Genomic DNA, 21,364 nt, shown 5'->3' with positions numbered 1-21,364 from the left:
TTCAAGGCTTCCTCAGGGAATAGTCCACACAATTTTATAAAGCCATCATTCAGAACGTCCTGGCTGATAGGAAGGTTGACTACTCAGCTTGTTTCATCCACAATTTTTTCAAAGATGGGACCATCCAGAGTAAGACTCTTTTGTATAGAATCATCTCAACGGAGAAACAATGTTGTACTCAATCCACTAGTCTGAATGATTAGGAGATCCTCCAGGTCCCTGAGGAGTGGTTTGGGGACCAACTTTGGGGATAAGAGAAGGTTTTGGCCACGTTGGGATCTTTACTGGCTCTGGAAAGCTCCAATTAGCATGCCAGCTCCTCCTCTGTCCAGAACTGGTCATCTTATGCCCCTTCTGTCTCTTGTGTGTGTACATTAAAGACAGCTGGTGAAGCAGAGAAATAATGAGGTTCGCACACATTGCTGGTCTGAAACGGAATTTTACTTTTGCACCAAAGCAGAACGTAGCCAGCCATAAGCCTCCAAAATGTCTAAGTTAAAGTTATTTTCATACAGACCATTTTAAGAACATAAGAGAAGCCATGTTGGATCAGGCCAATGGCCCATCCAGTCCAACACTCTGTCACACAGTGGCCAAAAAAATTTATACACACACACACATTGTGGCTAATAGCCACTGATGGACCTCTGCTCCATATTTTTATCTAAACCCCTCTTGAAGGTGGCCATGCTTGTGGCCACCACCACCTCCTGTGGCAGTGAATTCCACATGTTAATCACCCTTTGGGTGAAGAAGTACTTCCTTTTATCCGTTTTAACCTGTCTGCTCAGCAATTTCATCGAATGCCCACGAGTTCTTGTATTGTGAGAAAGGGAGAAAAGTACCTCTTTCTCTACTTTCTCCATCCCATGCATTATCTTGTAAACCTCTATCATGTCACCCCGCAGTTGACGATTCTCCAAGCTAAAGAGTCCCAAGCGTTTCAACCTTTCTTCATAGGGAAAGTGTTCCAGCCCTTTAATCATTCTAGTTGCCCTTTTCTGGACTTTCTCCAATGCTATATCCTTTTTGAGGTGCGGCGACCAGAACTGCACACAGTACTCCAAATGAGACCGCACCATCGATTTATACAGGGGCATTATGATACTGGCTGATTTGTTTTCAATTCCCTTCCTCGTAATTCCTAGCATGGCGTTGGCCTTTTTTATTGCAAACGCACACTGTCTTGACATTTTCTGAGTTATCTACCACGACCCCAAGATCTTTCTCTTGGTCAGTCTCTGCCAGTTTACACCCCATCAACTTGTATTTGTAGCTGGGATTCTTGGCCCCAATGTGCATTACTTTGCACTTGGCCACACTGAACTGCATCTGCCACGTTGATGCCCACTCATCCAGCCTCAACAGGTCCCTTTGGAGTTCCTCACAATCCTCTCTGGTTCTCACTACCCTGAACAATTTAGTGTCATCTGCAAACTTGGCCACTTCACTGCTCACTCCCAACTCTAAATCATTTATGAACAAGTTAAAGAGCATGGGACCCAGTACCGAGCCCTGCGGCACCCCACTGCTTACCATCCTCCATTGCGAAGACTGCCCATTTATACTCACTCTCTGCTTCCTATAACTCAGCCAGTTTTTGATCCACAAGAGGACCTGTCCTTTTACTCCATGACTCTCAAGCTTTCTAAGGAGCCTTTGATGAGGAACTTTATCAAAAGCTTTCTGGAAAGCTTTTTTATTCATACAGGCGCAGGCACACAGGCTTATCTCACTCAATGGTCCCCACTTTGCAAGAGTTATCAGCTCCAGCAAGAAGCTTCTCTGAGGCCTCTTTGTTATCTGCTTTACAACCTTGAATCCACACCCACTGAAGGCTGTCTGCTTCTAACATTGCATCAGACATTCTCTTTTTGAAGGCATAAGCATGCCTTTATTCATTATTATAGGGGTATTCATTAATTATTCAGGGGTCCCCCTTCACTGGCAGTGCTGGAGGCTGCTACAGGCAGAGACTTAGAACAGCCCTTCCCTGGGACTCTTAGGAGCTTCACCCTTCTGGCTGATGCTGCAGTCCATCAGGCCAGTGCTCCTGGGAACAGCTAAAATAGCTCAAGGGCCAGATGGAAACTTTCCCTGGGTGGGGGGAATGCCTCCCAGGCCATAATATAACTTTCTCTGGAGTTAATCCATACTAGAACAAAGACAACAGAGACAACCCATAGAACCACCTACAGAACAGTCATCCCACAAGAACTTGAAGTCAGGTCTGCAGCTTTGCTTGTCCCCTACCCTCCTAACTAGGCCCAAGAAAACTGCAGAGGGAACCAATAAGGTTAGTTTAGAGCAAGAGGTGCCAGAACTGGCCAACCCAAGGGCTTTAATTGAGCCCTTGAGTTAGTGATGAGAGGGAGGGAAGTGGAGGGAACCATCCTTTCAGCTGCCAAGGGGAGCATGTGCTTTGGGGCCCTCTTTTCTCCCCCCCCCTTCTTTGTGAATGAAGTGGATGGGGTCAAAAGCCATGCCTGTTTCCACAGAAATCCACCTCCTCATTGCTTGGAGTGCCACAAGCAAGAGCTACAAGTGGCATGAGTAACGAGCAACAAGTGGCGAGAGCAACGAGCTGCACAAGTGAACAGACGATGGCAGGCGGGAGAGAGATACTATGAAGTGCAAAAACACCCATTCAGGAACAGTGGCAGAGGTGAGGGTGGGTGGGAAGGAAGCCACTGTCAAGTACTGCAAGTTCTTCACCAATCAACACACCTGAGTTTCATCGAAGGCTTTTATTGATAGGCAAGACATGACAGTCAGGCAAGGGTCTTGCTAAAACTGAAGCCAAGGGGCCCTGGCTACTTAGATATATCTGTTACACCCTTGAAATGGAAAGGTGCTGAAATCTACCAATCACTTTCCCCCCATGATATGTCATCCCTGCTCCCGGTTCTGCTGAAGCAAGCTGCAAGCGTCTCTGTGAACCAGATAATGCGGTCTTGGGAAGCTCGTAGTGTCTAGCTCCAGGGGGGGGGAAGATACATGATACCTTAAAGGTGAAGGTACTGAGGTAGCTCTTCCAGGCACAGCTGGGGATGCTGCCACCTCCACCGCCCACTTGCTGCCTCCTGCTCACCAGCTGGCTGCCTCCCTACTGCCCGGAGTGTGCAGCCTTGGCCTGTATTCACCTTATGACAACCCGCTGGCTCTGCTGGGGAAGGACACACTGGATTGCAGCATCTCTTAAGTTCTACAGGGAAGATATCGAGTGCCTCTGCATGAAAGACTCTGCTCCTGTGGAACAAATACTCCTTACTTGGTTCAACGTATCCTGTTTGACTGCCACTTGTATGATAACTTCTGTAAGGAATTACTTGGAAAGCTCTCTTTGTCTCCTGATTACTGGACTAATCTGCCCCTCTGTTGACATTTATTGAATGATACTAAGTTGAAGATTACTAAGGCTGCAGAAACTTTTTGGCAGATCTTAAATTTAGAAGACGACAACTGCAGATTTATACCTTGCCCTTCTCTCTGAATCAGAGACTCAGAGTGACTTACAATCTCCTATATCTTCTCCCCCCGCCACAGAAACCATATGAGGTGGGTGAGGCTCAGAAAACTCTCACAGCAGCTGCCCTTTCAAGGACAACTCCTGCGATAGCTATGGCTAACCCAAGGCCATTCCAGCAGCTGTAAGTGGAGGAGTGGGGAATCAGACCCGGTTCTCCCAGATAAGAGTCTGCACATTTAATCACTACACCAAACTGGCTCTCAAAGGATGGAAATCTGGCTGATCTTGAAAAGAATATCTCAAGGCTGCTCTTCACAGGCTGCCTCATAGTTGAGGAAAGATAGCCTGTTGGGTTTTCAAGGCAAGAGATGTTCAGAGTGGGTTTAGCATTGCCTGCCTCTTCATAGCAACCCTTTGGTTGTCTCCCATCTGACTACTAACCAGGGCAAACCCTGCTTAGCTTCTGAGATCATATGAAATCAGGCTAGCAATCCACATCAGGACAATACACAATGCATATAGTCCACTAAATTACAGCACCCGGCGCATAGAACAGAAGGCTGGCAAGCTTCCAGGTTTGCACTTTGACCTGGAAGCTCAAAGGGCAAAGAGAATTTTGGGCAAGGCTGTGAGGTTGGAGAAGAAGAGCTGGACAGGGAAAATCTGTCCTCCCAGTCAAGGTAATGGCTGATCTGCGGTTGTTGGAATGTCAAATAAAGTGACTGGGAGAAGGTATTCTTTCAGTCACCCTGAATGGGATTGTGCCCACCCACCATTTTAAAATTAAAAGATATCATTCAAGCATTTCAAAATCTACTTTATTTTTTATTTTTTTAAATCTCTGTGAAATTCTTATTTATTAGTATTATAAAAGTACTGTACAGTAGAGCTACAAAAATATGAAACATCATTTGAATTGTAAGGCAAGACTGCCATTAATTTCAAGCTTTAAAGTCCTGGAATATCCATATTTTGATTTTCTTACCTTAATATCAGCTGCTGCATTACAAAACTAGAAAAATCCACTTCCCTGTAAGGCCCCAAAGAACAGAACAAAAGACAGAACAAAAAACAAACAAACCCCACTCCCTATCAATGCCCAATTATACAGATAACCATTAATAATTTATCCATTTAAGACACACAGGAGCACTACCACACAGATTAAAAATTTCTATTAAAACATTTTATCCAGAATTATTGAAAATGCACAAGGCTGAAAAGATGCGGTATACCTTTTCCTTGCCATTGTTGCCAACTATTTTTTTTAAAGGCTACTGCACCAGACAGGATTTCATTTTTTCCTTTTAAAAAGATTTGGCATGCTTATACTAGTAGCATTCCAATATGGTACCGTTTTGTATTAAAAATTAAATAAATATAAATATGTAAAATAAATATTTTTTTTTGTAAAAGGCTAATACAAATATCACATTGGAACATTGCAGCACATCGTTGGGGATTCTTAGGGCTTTCTGCACACTAAATGTGCGCCACAGTTTTAAGGACACTGAAAAGGAAAACTGCATCCTTCAAAAATGGGAAGCATATGCCTCAGTCGGTTTAGCTTTCCAAAAGATCCCATGTGGACGGGTAAACGGATTCTGCTGCTTGACAGAAAGAACTGCAATCTGGCAGTTAAGAATAGTAAATGTCACATTTTGTAAAAACAAAATACCTCAATTTATATCCAGCTCAGTTTCTACCTACCAAGCTCTGGTGCCTCTGACTGATGAAGTTAATCATCTTATGAACAAAATTGAAGGAGCACAACTACCAATGCTCCCTCTAAGCTGTGGAGTCTTGTGAGCAAAAATTCTACTTTGTGAGCTACTGGCATTAAAATTGTGAGCTACCGCATAAATAAGTTTGCTCTGGGGCCATCTTTCCTGAGCTAAGACAAACACATGTGAGCCAGAGGCTAAAAAACTGCAAGCTAGCTCACATTAACTCGGCTTAGAGGGAACACTGACTACTACTCTTCCCCCGCCTCTTGTTCCATCTAAACCTTCTTACCAAGTATTCATATTCCAGAACTGGTATCTGAATAGATTTCTTTCAAAAGCACAAGGGATTCCCGGTATTATGACAAAAGCCATACCTTATTCCAGAAATACCAGATTTGTTTTTAAAGCATTATGATGTGAAATCTTACTAACAGATATTTTTTAGCTTGCAATTTTGTAACCAGCTTTAGCTGTATACACAATTATTTGGAAACTAGTCTTTGGAGGTCTATACTCTTCACTTAACCATTGTATTTGTGTTGCCAGTTCTCGTATACTTAAACCACGGCATTCCCTTTAACAATCAATCATTCCCTCATGGCAAAGAGATTGCTTCAAGTACAGATTGTGGTAGTGGTCTGTTATTGGATAGAAGTGGTGTGCTACCGTATAAGGCTCCTTCCTGAGATCCAGGAAATGCTTGGCAAAGGTACGGATTCCACTCAATGCTGCTGCTTTTTACCTCTCTGTGCAGTAAAGCTGGCTGAGTGCCAGCATAAAAGGAGAGTACAGTGTTAAGTATTTCCAACTTCATAGTCATGCCTGTGCCAAGTGCCACTGTTTTATACTTCACTGTTCTTCTTAGGAGCAGTTTCTTGATCACTGCCTTCTTCAGTGGTGTAAAGCATTCTGGAAATTACATTTCCACTCCCCCCCCCCTCCAAGATTCCCACCTGGGGTTCTCTTCCTGACTCAGAGCAGGCAGAACACAAGGCACACTGGAGAAAGTCTGGATTTCTTAAAGAGGATTTTTCACTCTCTGATGATCCCTCTAGTCACCCTGCTAAGGCCAGGCCTGTTTCACAGCCCTGTGTGTGCTAAGAACAATGAGTCCCCATGAGTCAAACAGCATCTCCAGGAGGTATCTGCTCAGAGTCCTGCATATAGTAAGGCTGGAAGAGTCTTTCCTGGGAGCAGATCTGCATAGCATGGTAGGTGTGCAAAAGGAGATGAGGGAAACGCAGTGTAAAGTAACACACAAAGTCATCCGGGACAGAACCCAGAGTCTCCTGCACTTCTGGCGGCAATTCTCTATAGTGGTGCTTCTGGAAGGGGAAAAAAGAGGACAAAAATAAAGCATGTACAAAGGAATTCACATTTTTTAAACACAGACCATGAGAAGAAACCCTGGTTAAACCAGGCTTCTTTTGTTTTCATGGAAGCACCTATTTAAACTCGTTTTCACAGCAGCGCCAACTTTAAACTCAGAAATTGTTTACATGAATTATATACACACAAAATGGCCAGATTTGCCCCTAGAAGCACATGCATAAAGAACAACCATTTCTGTGAAACCATGCGCAGAAGGTGGGGAGAGAGGCCAGGTACCATAACTGCTATTGCATCCACCCCATTCAAAACACAACTCCATGCGTTTCCTTCTCCAAATATACATACCTTATTTCTCATGGCTCGCAGGAGATCTCTCACTGAATTCCCTTTATAGGATCGGAATTTTCGAAGATCTGAAAAAGGAAATGAGAAAAAGAGAATCATTGCATTTTTATAACTAAACCACAGATGTAATAGATCACGATGGGCACCTGTGTTAGTCTGTCTGCAGTAGTGGAAAAAAGCAAGAGTCCAATAGCATCTTAAAGCTTAACAAAATTTGTGGTAGGGTATGAGCTTTCATGAGTCACTGCTCACTTCTTCAGATATAGATACAATAATGGTCCGTTCTTCCTTTTTGGAATGTACCAAACCAAAACTTCAAAACAGTTTGGCTTGTTTTGTGTTTTTATTTATTTGTAAATTTATTTATTTTTCCCCTTACACCACTAAAAGAAGTGCGAGAGGCACAATGATCACATATTAAAATCCAAATTGCTCCTGCTACTTTCACACGAATAATTAATAACAATATTTATTATTAATAATTTATTGTTATTAATAAATTATTAATAACAATAATTATTGCATGGCATTGTATTATAGCCAGGAGATCCTAAGATAGTCTGCAGCCAGAAGTTCTAGCTTTTTAGCATTACGCACCACTAGATGGCTAGCTAGACTTCTTTTTTAGGCAAGAGACCATTCAGAGGTGGTCTTCCATTGTCTGCCTCTGCGTCATGGCCCTGGTATTCCTTGGAGGTTGCTTTTCCAATTCCTAGCCATAGCCAACCCTGCTTAGCTTCTGAGATCTGACGAGATTAGGCTAGCCTGGGCTATCCAGCTCAGGGCAGTTTCCCACAAATAAAAATGTACCTGTCTGTAAAGGGACAGTGATGTGCTCCCTCCAGTCCATTTTCACCACCACTCGCCCTCCTCTCTCCAGCTCCTTGACGATTGGGCCATCTAAGGATTCCTTTTCTATTCGGTCACTGACATCCTGCAGCAGAGACATGGCATTTACTGCTCCTGAAGGCCGGCTCTGGGTTTTTGTGAATGTTCCTGCAGCAAGGTGTTGTCCCCTGCTCCTCTCCAGACAGGGCTGCTCCTCCTCTTTCTGGGATATCTTGACTAATGAATAGGAGTGTGTTGCTCAATGGGCCATCCACCCAGGGGATGGGTAGGAAGCAGTAGGAAGCAGCAGGACAGATGGGTCTCCTATGGCTTGTGCCACTTTGCAGTGCCACTACAACTGGCTTTTAGTGTTAGGACCCAGGGCAGTTACTCCAGGATAGCAGAGAAGGAGGCGGCTAGTGCTGTCCTTTCTGAACCATCTTGTGCCTGGAGGCCCTCTACCTATGTGGTGCCAGGAGATGCCTTATAATAGTGTCAAAGAGAGAAGTTGAGGAACAGCACTGTGCTGCAGCAAGAGGTGGGTAAAGGGCTCCGCCCCTTCAGCCAGGTGGAGGCTGCATAACAGGGGGAGGGACGGTGGCTCAGTGGTAGAGCATCTGCTTGGGAAGCAGAAGGTCCCAGGTTCAATCCCTGGCATCTTCAAAAAAGGGTCCAGGCAAATAGGCATGAAAAACCTCAGCTTGAGACCCTGGAGAGCCGCTGCCAGTCTGAGAAGACAATACTGACTTTGATGGACCAAGGGTCTGATTCAGTATAAGGCAGCTTCATATGTTCATATGTTCCCAGGTGTGTGTGGGACGGTGTTCTTCAGCAGCACCAATTCGGGCAACCAAGCACAGCTCCACAAGTTGCTGAGGTTGTGCAAACTGATTTAATCGGCATAATTTTTCATAATATTAATTTTAAAGTATTTTTCATGATTTCTTCTGCTGCTTTTGTTTATTAGAAGGAGGAACAAGGAATCATGTAGGGCACTGAAGCCCCAATCCCACCACTGGCATCCAGCCATCCCTCTGGCTTCAGCCAAAAGGGGCAAAAATGGGCTTTAATGTTAAAATGGAAACTGGGATATTTAGGATGCTGAAATATCAGATGCAGCACTTATTGAGCCTTGCCTGTAACCCTGCCACTGGGGTGAATGCAACTTTGCTGTTTGAAAAGCATTGCTATGTAGCAGCTAAAAGTCTTTGCTATCTTCTGCATCTGGTTCTCCAGCTCTCACCATTCACAGACTCAGATGATCTGGCCATGCTGGTTCATGCATTTGTAACCTTTTGGTTGGATTACCGCAATTTGCTCTCTGGTGGGCTGCTCCTGAAAATGACTGGAAACCTCAGTGGCTGCAGAACGCACTGGCCCAATTGTTGTCAAGGGATAATCAAAGGTAACATATCTTGCCTAATTTAAACCAGCTGCCAGTTTGTTTCCAAATTCAATTCAAAGTAGTTATGACCATTAAAGCCCTTCACATCTTAGGAGCACATATCTCAAGGACCATCTCTTCCCATATGTCCCTGTGCGCCAATTATGGTCCTGCTAGTTTCTCCCCCATTTAGGGAAGCCTGCTATCAACTAGAGCACTTGCCTTCTCTATAGTACAGGAGTGGCCAAACTGTGGCTTGGGAGCCACATGTGGCTTTTTCACACATATTGTGTGGCTCTTGAAGCCAACATGCTACTCTGTCAGCCAGCATGCTCTGCCAGCCACCACGGAAAAGGCATTTCTCTCTTTAAATCACTTCTCTGAGCCAAGCCAAATGGCAGCTTAGAGAATGCATTTAAAGTACCTCTCCCTCCGTCCTCCCTCCCCCATCTATTTGCCTGCCTGCCTGCCTGCCTTCCTTCCTTCCTTGCTTCCTCCCTTCCTTCCTCCCTCCCTCCCTCCCTGTCTTGTGGCTCTCAAACATCTGACATTTATTCTATGTGGCTCTTACGTTAAGCAAGTTTGGCCACCCCTGCTATAGCAGCTCCCACCAGATGGAATGGAATGACTGCAAAGGAGCACTGCCTCTAGAGGTGTTTAGGTGGCACTACAAGACCATTTTCATTTCTAGGAATTTGAAGTTGCCTGTAGGCTTCAGGCATTTGGGGGAATAGGGAATTATGTGGGAGTTATATTGCTTCTGTTTTAAATATAAAGTTGTAAGTCATCTTGAGCTATGGGAACATGCAAGTCTGTTTTTAATATCTACAATTAATGCTTATTATTTATTATCTAGGTTTAGTTAATATCTTTTAATGTTTTGCTTTTGTTTTTATTTTGTAAGCCACTTCAGGCAGGTTCCTAGAGAGGCAGCCTTAAAATATTCTAAACAAACAAATTAAAAGAATTAAGCAAACAAACCAACCAAAAAGGGAAAGCCTCGGTCTGCAAAGACTCAGCAAAAACCCGAAAAGCAACAAATTAAGAGCAAATATTCAGGCAGTTAAGCATTTCTTAATTCAAGTAGACTGTACAACAGGCTACTCAAATATTAATCATATGCAACTGAGTATAGCTTAACGCTTCGAGCATACAAAACCAAACAGAAGAGAAAAGAGTCGTGACTGACCTGGAAAAACTGGAGCTGCTTTTCTAAACCCCAGAAAAATGGATGCTTCAGCACACAGTTAGCTGAAGGCCGCTTCTGAGGATCCGTACTTATCATTTGCTCTATTAAGTCACGAGCAACTATGTCCTCTGTGGGGAGCGGGGGGGGGGGGAGATAGAAAAAGCAACATGCTTATTCCCAGGCCATGTAAAATTGCAAATTATTCTGATACTTTTGAGAGCCAGTTTGGTGTAGTGGTTAAGTGTGCAGACTCTTATCTGGGAGAACCAGGTTTGATTCCCCACTCCTCCACTTACAGCTGCTGGAATGGCCTTGGGTTAGCCATAGATATTGCAGGAGTTGTCCTTGAAAGGGCAGCTGCTGTAACAGCCCTCTCAGCCCCACCCACCTCACAGAGTTTCTGTTATGAAGGTAGAAGGTATAGGAGATTGTAAGCCACTCTGAGTCTCTGATTCAGAGAGAAGGGCAGGGTATAAATCTGCAGTCTTCTTCTTCTTCTAAATCAGGTTGCCAAGTGTTTATTGACACACAAACAAACCAAACAAACCCAACTGCTGAATGAATCTTGTCAGCTTTGTCCGGCAACTTTTATTTTCCCTTTTTCTGTCTGGGTGAGTTCAGTGAGTCAAAACAAACTAATGACTTTTAGAAGAAGTATAATAACTCCCAAAATTCTGTTCTGGTTCAGACTCCATAGCTTTGCAATTAGGATGTTCCCCTGCCTCTTTCCCAGAGGCATGTCTGGTTGTTTTTGAAGGCGATGGGCAATATTTTCTTGTACCTTTTCTTGGTATATATAATAATAATAATAATAATAATAATAATAAATTTTATTTGTACCCCGCCCTCCCCTGCCGAAGCAGGCTCAGGGCGGCTAACAGTGCGGTGACCAATGGTGCACCAAGCAATAAAACAGTTACATTATGAACAGTTACGTTATAAACATTAAAATTAAGCATTAATTAACCTTAAAACCCATTAAATCAATTAACTAAAACAAGTATAATACTATCATTGACTATCAACAAGTATAATACTATCATCATAAAATTATATGAAATATAATTTTTCAAACTAGGGCCAAAATTCACTAAGGCTTGGACAAAACAGAAACAGATGGCTGTATGTGCCAACACTGGGGGGAAAAAATCGACTTGCTTACCATGCTTCTCTGGATTTAGGCAGTCCAGGCTGTAGGCACTCAGCAAAATATTGGCTTGCCGCTGCAGGGATTTGCCAAATGGGTGGTTGCCTTCCGATATCACATAATAGAAGACACATCCCGCTGAAAAAATATCTACTGTATGCGTCTGGGAAGAGAAGCATTTGCAAAGAAAGTTGACTGTAATATAGTGGGGCAAAAAGATTTTAAAATCCTATTGAAATCCTATTTAAAAAACCAATGTGCACATATTTTAAGCTGACTTGCTCCTCTGCAGTGAGCCTCTAAAAATAAGGAATGGCATCAGTACAACCTGAAGTGCTGCTTAAAAGTACACACTGCTAAGCTTAAAGTAAGTATATATTAGAATTTATTTTGATTTCAAAAATTGTATAATATATTGGTTGCAATAGCTGAATAACTTAAATAGCCTTTGACTGTTAAACCTCTTTTCCTTCTTTGGTAGCTGCATTTTATACATATATCTACACATGCACACACACACAAAAGTGGGGACGCATGACACTCGCAGGTGGACCTCATCTCCTTCTTAGCTTTTAAGCCCCTAACCAATGGTGATGCTGCTGGGACTGCCATGGCTCCTGCCCCCCCCCCCCCCCGGCAACAGCGATGCAGCCAGGCTTCCCACAGCTTCTCCCTCACCATCTCTGCGACTATCACTCAGGCCGCTGCAATTCTTGGCCACATCCCCCCATCACAGCCGACATAGGTGGGCCTGGCATACCTCCTGGTCTCACTGCTGAGACCACTGCCAGTTCCCAGGCCACTGTGGCTCCAGGTCACCCTCCCATTACTGATAATGCAAGAAGAAGGTGGTATGTATGTTCCCTGCGCATGTGCAGACAATGCTATTTTATTTTTGGGAAGGGGGGATTGAAACATCCCAATGTATTTTTTTCAGTGTTTTCCACAAATTTTGAGGTTCCCCACAAATTGCAGGAAAAGCAGTTTAATATTGTAGTCCTGATGATCTGTGAATTTAGATATCTGCAGATGGGAGCTACACTTCACATATTTGTGTGTGTGTGTGTGTGTGTAATCTGTAGGCAGCTTCACTAGGGCAGGTATGCCTAAATCCTTTCTGTCACCCTCACTGGGGATGGGCTAAATACTTCTACAGAAGTCCATACGTGCCCTGCTGGCAACCCTCGGCTTGCATTCCTGGCCAGCCCTTTTTAAGGCTGATCACAACCCACAGGACAGCAGGATAATGGGGTTGGGGCACCGGTGTTCTTGGTGGCCTCCTTCGAGTCCCATAGGTGCAGCTATGGTCTTCCCCCCATTCTCTATTGTTCTGTGCGGTGCTATCAGCCCTAAAGGGACTGGTTTGGATTGTGACTCCAAGGCCCCAGTGGCCTGAACATCTGTAGCAGAAAGGCAGGCTCTTATTTAAGAAGTCCAAGCCTGTGTGGACATCTTCCTGTAGGCAGTAGACCTGGCCTCTGGCCAGTGGAGGCTATGTTTATCACCAACAGGAAATAACGGCCCTTTAAAGCAGGGGTGTCGAACTCCTTTGTTATGAGACATAAATGGGACTTTGTGGGGCATATCATAAAATGTAATGCCAGGTGGAGATATAAACTTTATAAAGGATACAGAGAAACACAATTAAAGATATTATTTTATACTTAAAATACAAACATGCTTAATACTCTTGCAGTGTTCATATGATCAGCAATGTCCTCAGATAACCTCCCCAAGAGCAAGTAATGAGTCAAAAAGCCCCAAGAGATGAAGTTTACTTACTGGATTTTCTTTGCGGTCCTCACTCAGTATCTCTGGAGCTATCCAGCCTTCAGTGCCTGGCACTCCAGACTGACGGCTGAAGCTGTGCCTGCCCACTGCAAGCTTCTTACACAGGCCAAAGTCTGAGATCATGGCTTTGACTTTACCATGGGCATTGGGCATAGAAATGAGGATATTATGGGGCTTCAGATCTCTGTGGACTAATACAAAGACAATTGTGAGCCACTAAATCAAGGGTGTCAAACCCATTTGTTATGAGGGCTGGATCAGACATAAATGTGACCTTGTCAGGCCAGGCCATACCATGTCAGGCCGAGCTATGTGGGTATCTATTTAACATTAGGTAGCTGAGATATAAGCTTTATAAAGGACACAGACAAACAATTAATTTTTTTTAAAAAAACCCACATAAAATAAAACATGCTTAAAACATTAGCCCTCGTTGGTCTTAAAGGTGCTTTCTTTGTATTTCTCCAATGGGATTCAGCAAACTGGGCAAAGGAAGCTCTGGCTCTTTTGTTCCTTCCCCAGGGGACCAGAAGGGGGAGGAGCCTCAGCCAATGGAGAAAATAGAGGCTTTGTTTTATAGCTCCTGTGCGATTGAGCAAGCCTGGCAAAGCAAGCTGTGATGCTGAAGGAAGCAAGAGAGAGGGAAAAAGAAACAGATGGCAGCCAGTTGTTCGGGGGGCCTGATAGGAGCCCTCCAGGGGCCTGATCTGCCCCCCGGGGCCACATTTGACACCCCTGCACTAAGTAGTTAACACAGCAGTTTTATTGCTTGAATAAATCTATCTTAATTCAACAGTACTGCACTACAAACAATAGTATGAATAAGTAAATCTGTGGTGTAACAACAGGACAAGGTATGTGATTTTTTTTGTCTTCTTTGGTTTCCCAATTGCAGTGGATTATTTCTGAGCTTCCACACAGCACTGCTGCCCATTTATTGCTTTGCCATGGTTTCCCTCCCATGTGTTCTCAAACCTCTTTTGATCCCATGTTTCCTGCTGGCAAGGAGCCCCATGGCACAGAGTGGTAAGCTGCAGTACTGCCATCCAAGCTCTCTTCACAACCTGAGATCAATCCCAGCAGAAGCTGGGTTCAGGTAGCTGGCTCAAGGTTGACTCAGCCTTCCATCCTTCCAAGGTCAGTAAAATGAGTACCCAGCTTGCTGGGGGTAAAGTGTAGATGACTGGGGAAGGCAATGGCAAACCACCCATAAAAAGTCTGCCAAAAAATGTTGTGATGTGATGTCACCCCATGGGTCAGTAATGATTCGGTGCTTGCACAGGGGACTACCTTTACCTTTTTCCTGCTGGCATGCAGCTGAAGTGCAAAGTATGCCGAGCTTTAAAAGGAGCCACCCACTGTGGTGCTATTTTCCCTGCCCAGTTCTTCAACAGCTGCCATTTCCTCACTTGTGCCACCAGTGGGCTTGTTCAGGTTCCTTTTGAAAAAGCTGGCAATAGCTACATTGGTAGATCAGTATAATGCTACAAATATATATCTAGTAAGTCCTCTGAACTCTCAGCTGTCATTTTTTTTAAAAAGCAAGTCTTTAGCCATTTTAGTTGCCATGATATACCTTTTTCTTTCTAGAGGGGCTAGAGACTTCAGGAAAAAAGGAAAGTGGGGAACTCAAAGGAATGATTTAAAAATCAAATGCTTCCTGGTGGGGGAATGGGGTAGGAAAAATGCAGAGAAACCAACCATCAGGAAGTCCTGTTGCCACTGTGCTGAACTGGTGGGCACAACAGGAAAACTACAAGGGATCATTGCCTTGTGGAAGACACTGTAGTTGCTATTTCCCTCACCCCTCAAAGATTCCTGAGTTTTCTGTGCAAAATTTCCTGAGCTGTGTATATGCTCAACAAGCAAAAATGTTGTTATAACGTACTGGAATTATAAAATTTTACTGTTTTCACTAAGGGAAGGGGGAATGTTAGACATTTATAAATGTATGCATTGGATGGAGAAAGAGGACTGAGAGAATCTTTTCTTCCTTTATTGTAATACTAGAATTTATGGCACTCAAGAAAGTTAATTGGTGATAGTTTCAGGACAGACAAAAGGAATGAGTAATTAGCTGTGGAAGAATTCCCTTCAGTGGATGTAGTGAAGGCCGTGACTATACGCGACTTTGAAAGGAGATTAGAAAAATGCATGGAGGACAGGAGGATAAATCCAGCAATCCCTTCTAGCCATGGTCACCAACAGGAGCCTCCATATTTAATGTCAGGCAAACTTCTAAACACCAGTCCTAGCAGCAACACCCAGCAGGCCTTGGCCTGTTCTTTGGGCCTTCAGGTCATGGACACTGTGTTATAAACCAAGTAGTTCCCAAATCATCCTTAGAATGTCACTGTTACATCATTCTCATCACAGGGAGGGCGAGGAGGCAGTTTACTATCCCTGTATATTTTGGATGAACTATAGTTTATGGCTGTGCTGCTGCAGTTAGTAAAATATACCACTACCCGCTTGATAAAGCAGAACCTTTTATAATCCTCCAAACCTGAAAGGGCTAGTGTGTTTTGACTGGTAAAAAGTTGTTCTTGGACTCAGAAGGCCTGGGTTAAATCCAGCTCAGCTACGGTATGATTTACTGAAGTCATACACAATTCTAAGAATAATTTTAAAAACAACTTATCTCCCCCACAAAATACAGCTATCAAAGAATTGGATATTAAAATATAACTGCTTCTTACCAATATTGAGAGAATGGAGATAAGCAAGACCGGACATGGTCTGTTGCAAAACGGTGATAGGCTGCAAACTGTGGCGATTGAAGTCCTTTTGCTCTACATACTAGAACAGACATAAAGCAAATTTAAAATGTACAGTAGCATCATGTAGTAGCATCCCAGGACTTTATATATACTTCAAATGCATTCAGGGCATTTTTTGTAGACATCACCATTGTTTCACGCAAGGCTTTTTTTGGAGCAAAAGCCCAGCAGTAACTCATTTGCATATTAGGCCACACCCCCTGACACCAAGCCAGCTGGAACTGTGTTCCTGTGCATTCCTGCTCAAAAAAAGCCCTGAATGTACTGCATATGCTTAAGGTGATGCCAAAGGTTGGGATGGTATAGAATCAGGAATATATAAAAACCACATTTAAGTCATAGTGATTGTTAGCAATAATGTCCTCCTGCCTCTATAGTTGTTTTACTGCTGGAGATCCACTGCTATTTAGATCCAAACTAGATATTACATTTTTTTTTACCTGTTACGGGGGAGGACTGCATTTTTAGCCCCCCTTAGTGTAGGAGAGGCTGAAGCCCCTCCTCCCTCTGCACAATGGTCTCAATCTGAACAGGACCCCTTGGGAACTACAGCAACTGTCTGACTGAAGAAAAAGTGATTTGAGAAGCCAGATGTGAATCATTAAAAAATGCAGTGTCTTGTTTGGACCTTAAAGGTAAAGGTAGTCCCCTGTACAAGGATCAGTCGTTTCCAACTCGGGTGATGTTGGATCATGACGTTTTCACGGCAGACTTTTTTACGGGGTGGTTTGCCATTGCCTTCCCCAGTCATCTACACTTTCCCCCCAGCAAGCTGGGTACTCATTTTACTGACCTCAGAAGGATGGAAGGCTGAGTCAACCTTGAGCCAGCTACCTGAACCCAGCTTCTGCCGGGATCGAACTCAGGTTGTGAGCAGAGAGCTCGGACTGCAGTACTGCAGCTTTACCACTCTGCACCACCAGGCTCCTGTAGTTTTACAGTTTTGGACCTTACTGCATTCAAAATGCAGAACAAAAACCACTGTCTAAAGAGGATCGTGTCTTCTGTAAAGCACAACCAAGAAATTACTTAGCTTGAAACTTTCACCCTCTTCCTCTGAATTGCCAGGTCTCCCACTATCCCACCCAAAGCTTACCTCCTGTAAAGTGGCAGCACAGAGCTCAAGTGCTATGTACTGGAACTGGCGGTCCTTCTCCGTGCAGAAGTAGCGGATCACATTCGGATGTTCGTCAGATTCTCGCAACAGCTGCACCTCTCTATCAGCAAAGCTGAAGCATTCGGGGAGAATTCGCTTCACGGCTACTGCTCTGTTATCAAATGTCCCCCTGGAGATGTGCCAACACACAGCAGAGAAACCCCTTAACCATTAATCATATCACTCAACTAGGTTCTCGCTTGTGCTAGCCATTTCTCATATTGCCATATATAAAGTACAGCTCTACACATCTATCTACACATAATGGCATGAAAAAGAAGCTCATAGTACTGTGGGCACACTTTGAGTTCTCTCTCTTAAAAAGGAAAGACTGAAGATCATATACCAGAGTGTATGATGTTTGATACGTTTTATGAAGGAATGCTGTAAACCAGGGGTGGCCAAACTGCGGCTCGGGAGCCACATGCAGCTCTCACACATATTGTGCAGCTCCCAGAGGTCAAGGAGGAACTAAATGCAGGCTTACTCTCAAGTAAGCAGAGAGCCAGTTTGGTGTAGTGGTTAAGTGTGCGGACTGTTATCTGGGAGAACCGGGTTTGATTCCCCACTCCTCCACTTGCACCTGCTGGCATGGCCTTGGGTCAGCCATAGCTCTGGCAGAGGTTGTCCTTGAAAGGGCAGCTGCTCTGAGAGCCCTCTCCAGCCCCACCCACCTCACAGGGTGTCTGTTGTGGGGGAGGAAGGTAAAGGAGATTGTAAGCCGCTCTGAGACTCTTCGGAGTGGAGGGCGGGATATAAATCCAATATCTTCTTCATCTTCTTCTAAGCATGCTTAGCATCAGGACCTCAGACAACCTCTGAGTGCTGGCCCACAGGTAGGTGACTATTTCCGCTGTGTGTTAAGCAGGGAAGGAGGGGAAGATAGGCAGTTTTCTATAAAGGACATTCATTTCAACTAAAAAGTAAGTAGGGACAAATTCCCATTGAACTAAAAATCTACCGAACTCAGAAATGAATGTGTGCATTGAAAAGGATAGCATGCTATACGCCTGTGTCTGTTGGTGCTGGCTATTTGTTTTGTATGGATCTTAGTATTGTAAACTGCCTTGAGTATTTATTTTTAAACAGAAAAGCAGGACATAAAATATTATCATAACTAAATAATTACGCAGCAGCAATGGTTCCCATGAACCAGAAAATACATGGTTTAAGGCCTGAAGATGTATTGCAGGATAATCCACAATATAAAGTGAAAGTTTCTTCTGGGAGGTGGGGAAAGATCTGCAATTCCTGTGCAAACAGATCCAACCCATGGATGTTACATGGTTAAAGAGAGAATGTAAGGAAGGTGCCTCCCCCAAGAATACACACCAAATAAGTACATTCTCTTTTCTCTGCATGAAAACGTTGCTAGTTGTAATACTTATCACACATGCACACCACTAAATGAATGAGATTATTAACTATACATCGCCTCTGAAGTACAGAACGAATGTCAGGCACTTTACCTATAAACAATTGTTCCCTCAGCTCCATGTCCGAGCATGTCCTTTGGGTGGAATGAAATCTTTCCAACTGTTATTATGCCTGTATCTCCATCTGAAAAGCAACAGAAGAAGATATGTTGCACCATGGATATAATATTTTTGGGTACATACTTCAATTTGCATTTAGATATTCAGCACCAAATATGGAGCTTTAAAAAGCTTTCTTTTAATGCAGCCATGCAGATCTAGGAATGTAAATTCTACCTTGAAATAGGTGCCCGTAAACTACTATGTTGCATGACTCCTGTAGCTGTGGAAACTGGTTCCAGTCAATCTGTGTAGCTTGCTATAAAAACTTTCTTATCCTTCACATGAAGGAAGGAGATTGATTCTTAAGAGAGTGTTTGTGACATGATCATAAAAGTAAAATGACAGTGAATGCAAAAATGTGACGAATGTTGGCAGAAGGATGGAAAATGCTTGCTTGTATCTCTAACAGCACCCAAGAACCCTCTTGAATAAACCCAGTTTGCACCAATCTACACACTGAAGGCTTCTGAAGGATGTTTTCAAGGGGCTGCCCCACCATCCCATCTTGTTGGTGACTCGTCAAAGATCAAACCAGAGTCTGACCTACCTAACCCAATAAGCACCTTTTCCTGACTTAATTTGCTGTTGATACCTCTCTAGTTCTATTTGCTAGATCAGGCATGTCCAACTTCGAACAGGTCAAGATCTATTTTTTCCAGACAAAAGTGCTGGTGATCTACCACCATGAAAATTAAGTTTCAAATTAGATTTTAACCCACCAAAGTTGGGTTCCACCGCTCCCCCCCATTAACTGGTAAGCAAAAACAAAACAGAGAGACGAAGATCCAGAAAGAACTGCGAACAGTTTTTCTTACATTTTTATTGTTATAACTTTCTTTAACTATCTTAATAACTTTTTTTAGCTTTTAATGAGTAATTTGTGTTAAATGTAGGTCAAGTATTGATCCAGGCTGATCTTGCGCAATCTTCAAAACTTCGCTCTTGCTAATTAGTGAGACATCTGAGCCTGCATTTCATCCACCAGCTTTTTGAAGTTGGGTGAATATTGCGTGAGGGCCAGTCTCAGGGAATCCTGGATATGTTCATCTGTCATATTGGAATGCTGTGTAGTCTTTGTCATTTTCAGATGGGAAAACGCAGATTCACACAAATAAGTTGAACCGAAACAGGAGTGTACAGCTTCACTGCATCTTCTCAAGTTGGGAAATTTGTCACTAGGCACTAGCTTCCAAAACGATTCTTGCTCAGCACGGGTCTTGAGAAAAATGTCATTTTTAAAATGTCATTTCGTTTTCAAGAGAAGCCTTGTTCAATGTGTAATTTTTACTGATAGCAGCTGCAGTTTACTTAATGTCCATACCTGCTTTGAATGGGTATGACAAGTACTCCTCAACTTTTTCAATTTTTTGGAAGTCACAGAATCTTTTTTCGAATTTCTTGATAACAGAACAGATTTCTGTCACATACTTCTTGTTCTGAAAAACAAAATTTGGATATTGTCCCAGATGGTCCTGCGTATTAGGAAAATGATCAAAAGTGTTGTTTGCAAGGTCAGTCATCATTAGCTCAAATTTGCTCTTGTAGGATGAAACTGTATTCATCATCTTGCCAAAGTATTTGTTTTTACCTTGTAGTTCAATGTTCATATCACTTAGTTTGCCTGTAAAGTCAGCGAGAAATGCCAGATCACATAACCACTTTTCATCTTCCAACTCTGCTTTGTCATCTCCCCATTCCTTCAAAAACCTTATTTCATTCAGCAAATCATGAAATCTTTGCAGAAATTTGTGCCTACTTAGCCACCTTACATCTGTGTGCAAAATGATTTCTGCTGCCCCTTCATCAAGAATAAGATTGAAAAGCCGTCTTTGAAGTGATCTTCCATGAACTGAATTTACAATTTTGAAAGTGATGTCCATGACAGTCTTTGTATTGAGTCTCTTGCTTGTCAAAACTTGCTGGTGAATGATGCAGCAGTAAGAAAGGAAATCTGGAAAGTCGTCATGCTGTCTGCAGAGGCCTATGAAACGGTTAACTTCCCCTGTCATTGCTCTTGCTCCATCAGTAGTGATGGAAACAAGTTTATGCAATGGAAGATTACACTTTGTCACAAAAGAATGGAAAGAGCTGAATATTTCCTGACCGGTAGCTCTCCCTTTTAAAGAAATCATTCCAAGTAGTTCTTCTTTAACACTGAAGTCTTCAAAAACCATCCAGATAAAGACTAGTAACTGGGCTATGTCTCTTATACCTATAGATTCATCCAGTTGGAGTGAGAAACACAACACAAACTGAAACATCCTCCAACAATTGTTCAGTTGTGTCTTCACACATCTTTTCTATTCGCTGCATGACGGTGTTTCTTGACAACTGTACATCTTGAACAGCAGCTATGATCTCTTATTTTAAAATCCTTCAAAAAGATTGTCTGCTGCTTCAAGAAAACAATCTTTTACAAATTCTCCTTCATTGAAAGGTTTGCATTTCTTTGCTGACCTTGAAGGATGCCATGGTTGCATTGATCGAATGTGACCTTGGCTTCGCCATCAACCGTTGCTGTGCAGCCAATTTAGATTTAAGTTCTTTGAGCTTCCATTTATGAATTTCACTTTTGGGTGGAAAATCAGCATCAAACTTATTGCTATGCAGAGCGTTATAATGACGCTCCAGATTACCCTTTTTGGGCAAGTTATACAGTGGCGTTACAAAGTAGACAA

General features: G+C 43.1%; 1 protein-coding gene across 1 annotated transcript in view; it reads right to left on the bottom strand.

Annotated features, from left to right (window-relative positions):
* Positions 1–4,273: 4,273 nt before the first annotated feature.
* The window catches only part of ERN1 (endoplasmic reticulum to nucleus signaling 1), an 83,886-nt gene continuing 66,795 nt past the window's right edge, over positions 4,274–21,364 (bottom strand). Inside the window, exons 15-23 of the mRNA XM_060252081.1 lie at positions 18,618–18,708; positions 17,089–17,278; positions 15,912–16,011; positions 13,204–13,403; positions 11,437–11,584; positions 10,275–10,402; positions 7,684–7,807; positions 6,874–6,941; positions 4,274–6,521 (exon numbers count right to left, since the gene is read on the bottom strand). Of these exons, the coding sequence (XP_060108064.1) occupies positions 6,318–6,521; positions 6,874–6,941; positions 7,684–7,807; positions 10,275–10,402; positions 11,437–11,584; positions 13,204–13,403; positions 15,912–16,011; positions 17,089–17,278; positions 18,618–18,708 (1,253 nt within the window). The 3' untranslated portion in view covers positions 4,274–6,317. The remainder of the gene's footprint in view (positions 6,522–6,873; positions 6,942–7,683; positions 7,808–10,274; positions 10,403–11,436; positions 11,585–13,203; positions 13,404–15,911; positions 16,012–17,088; positions 17,279–18,617; positions 18,709–21,364) is intronic.

Source organism: Heteronotia binoei, chromosome 13, assembly GCF_032191835.1.
Source record: "Heteronotia binoei isolate CCM8104 ecotype False Entrance Well chromosome 13, APGP_CSIRO_Hbin_v1, whole genome shotgun sequence".
Classification (NCBI taxonomy): domain Eukaryota; kingdom Metazoa; phylum Chordata; class Lepidosauria; order Squamata; family Gekkonidae; genus Heteronotia; species Heteronotia binoei.
This window is presented reverse-complemented; position numbering and strand designations above follow the sequence as displayed.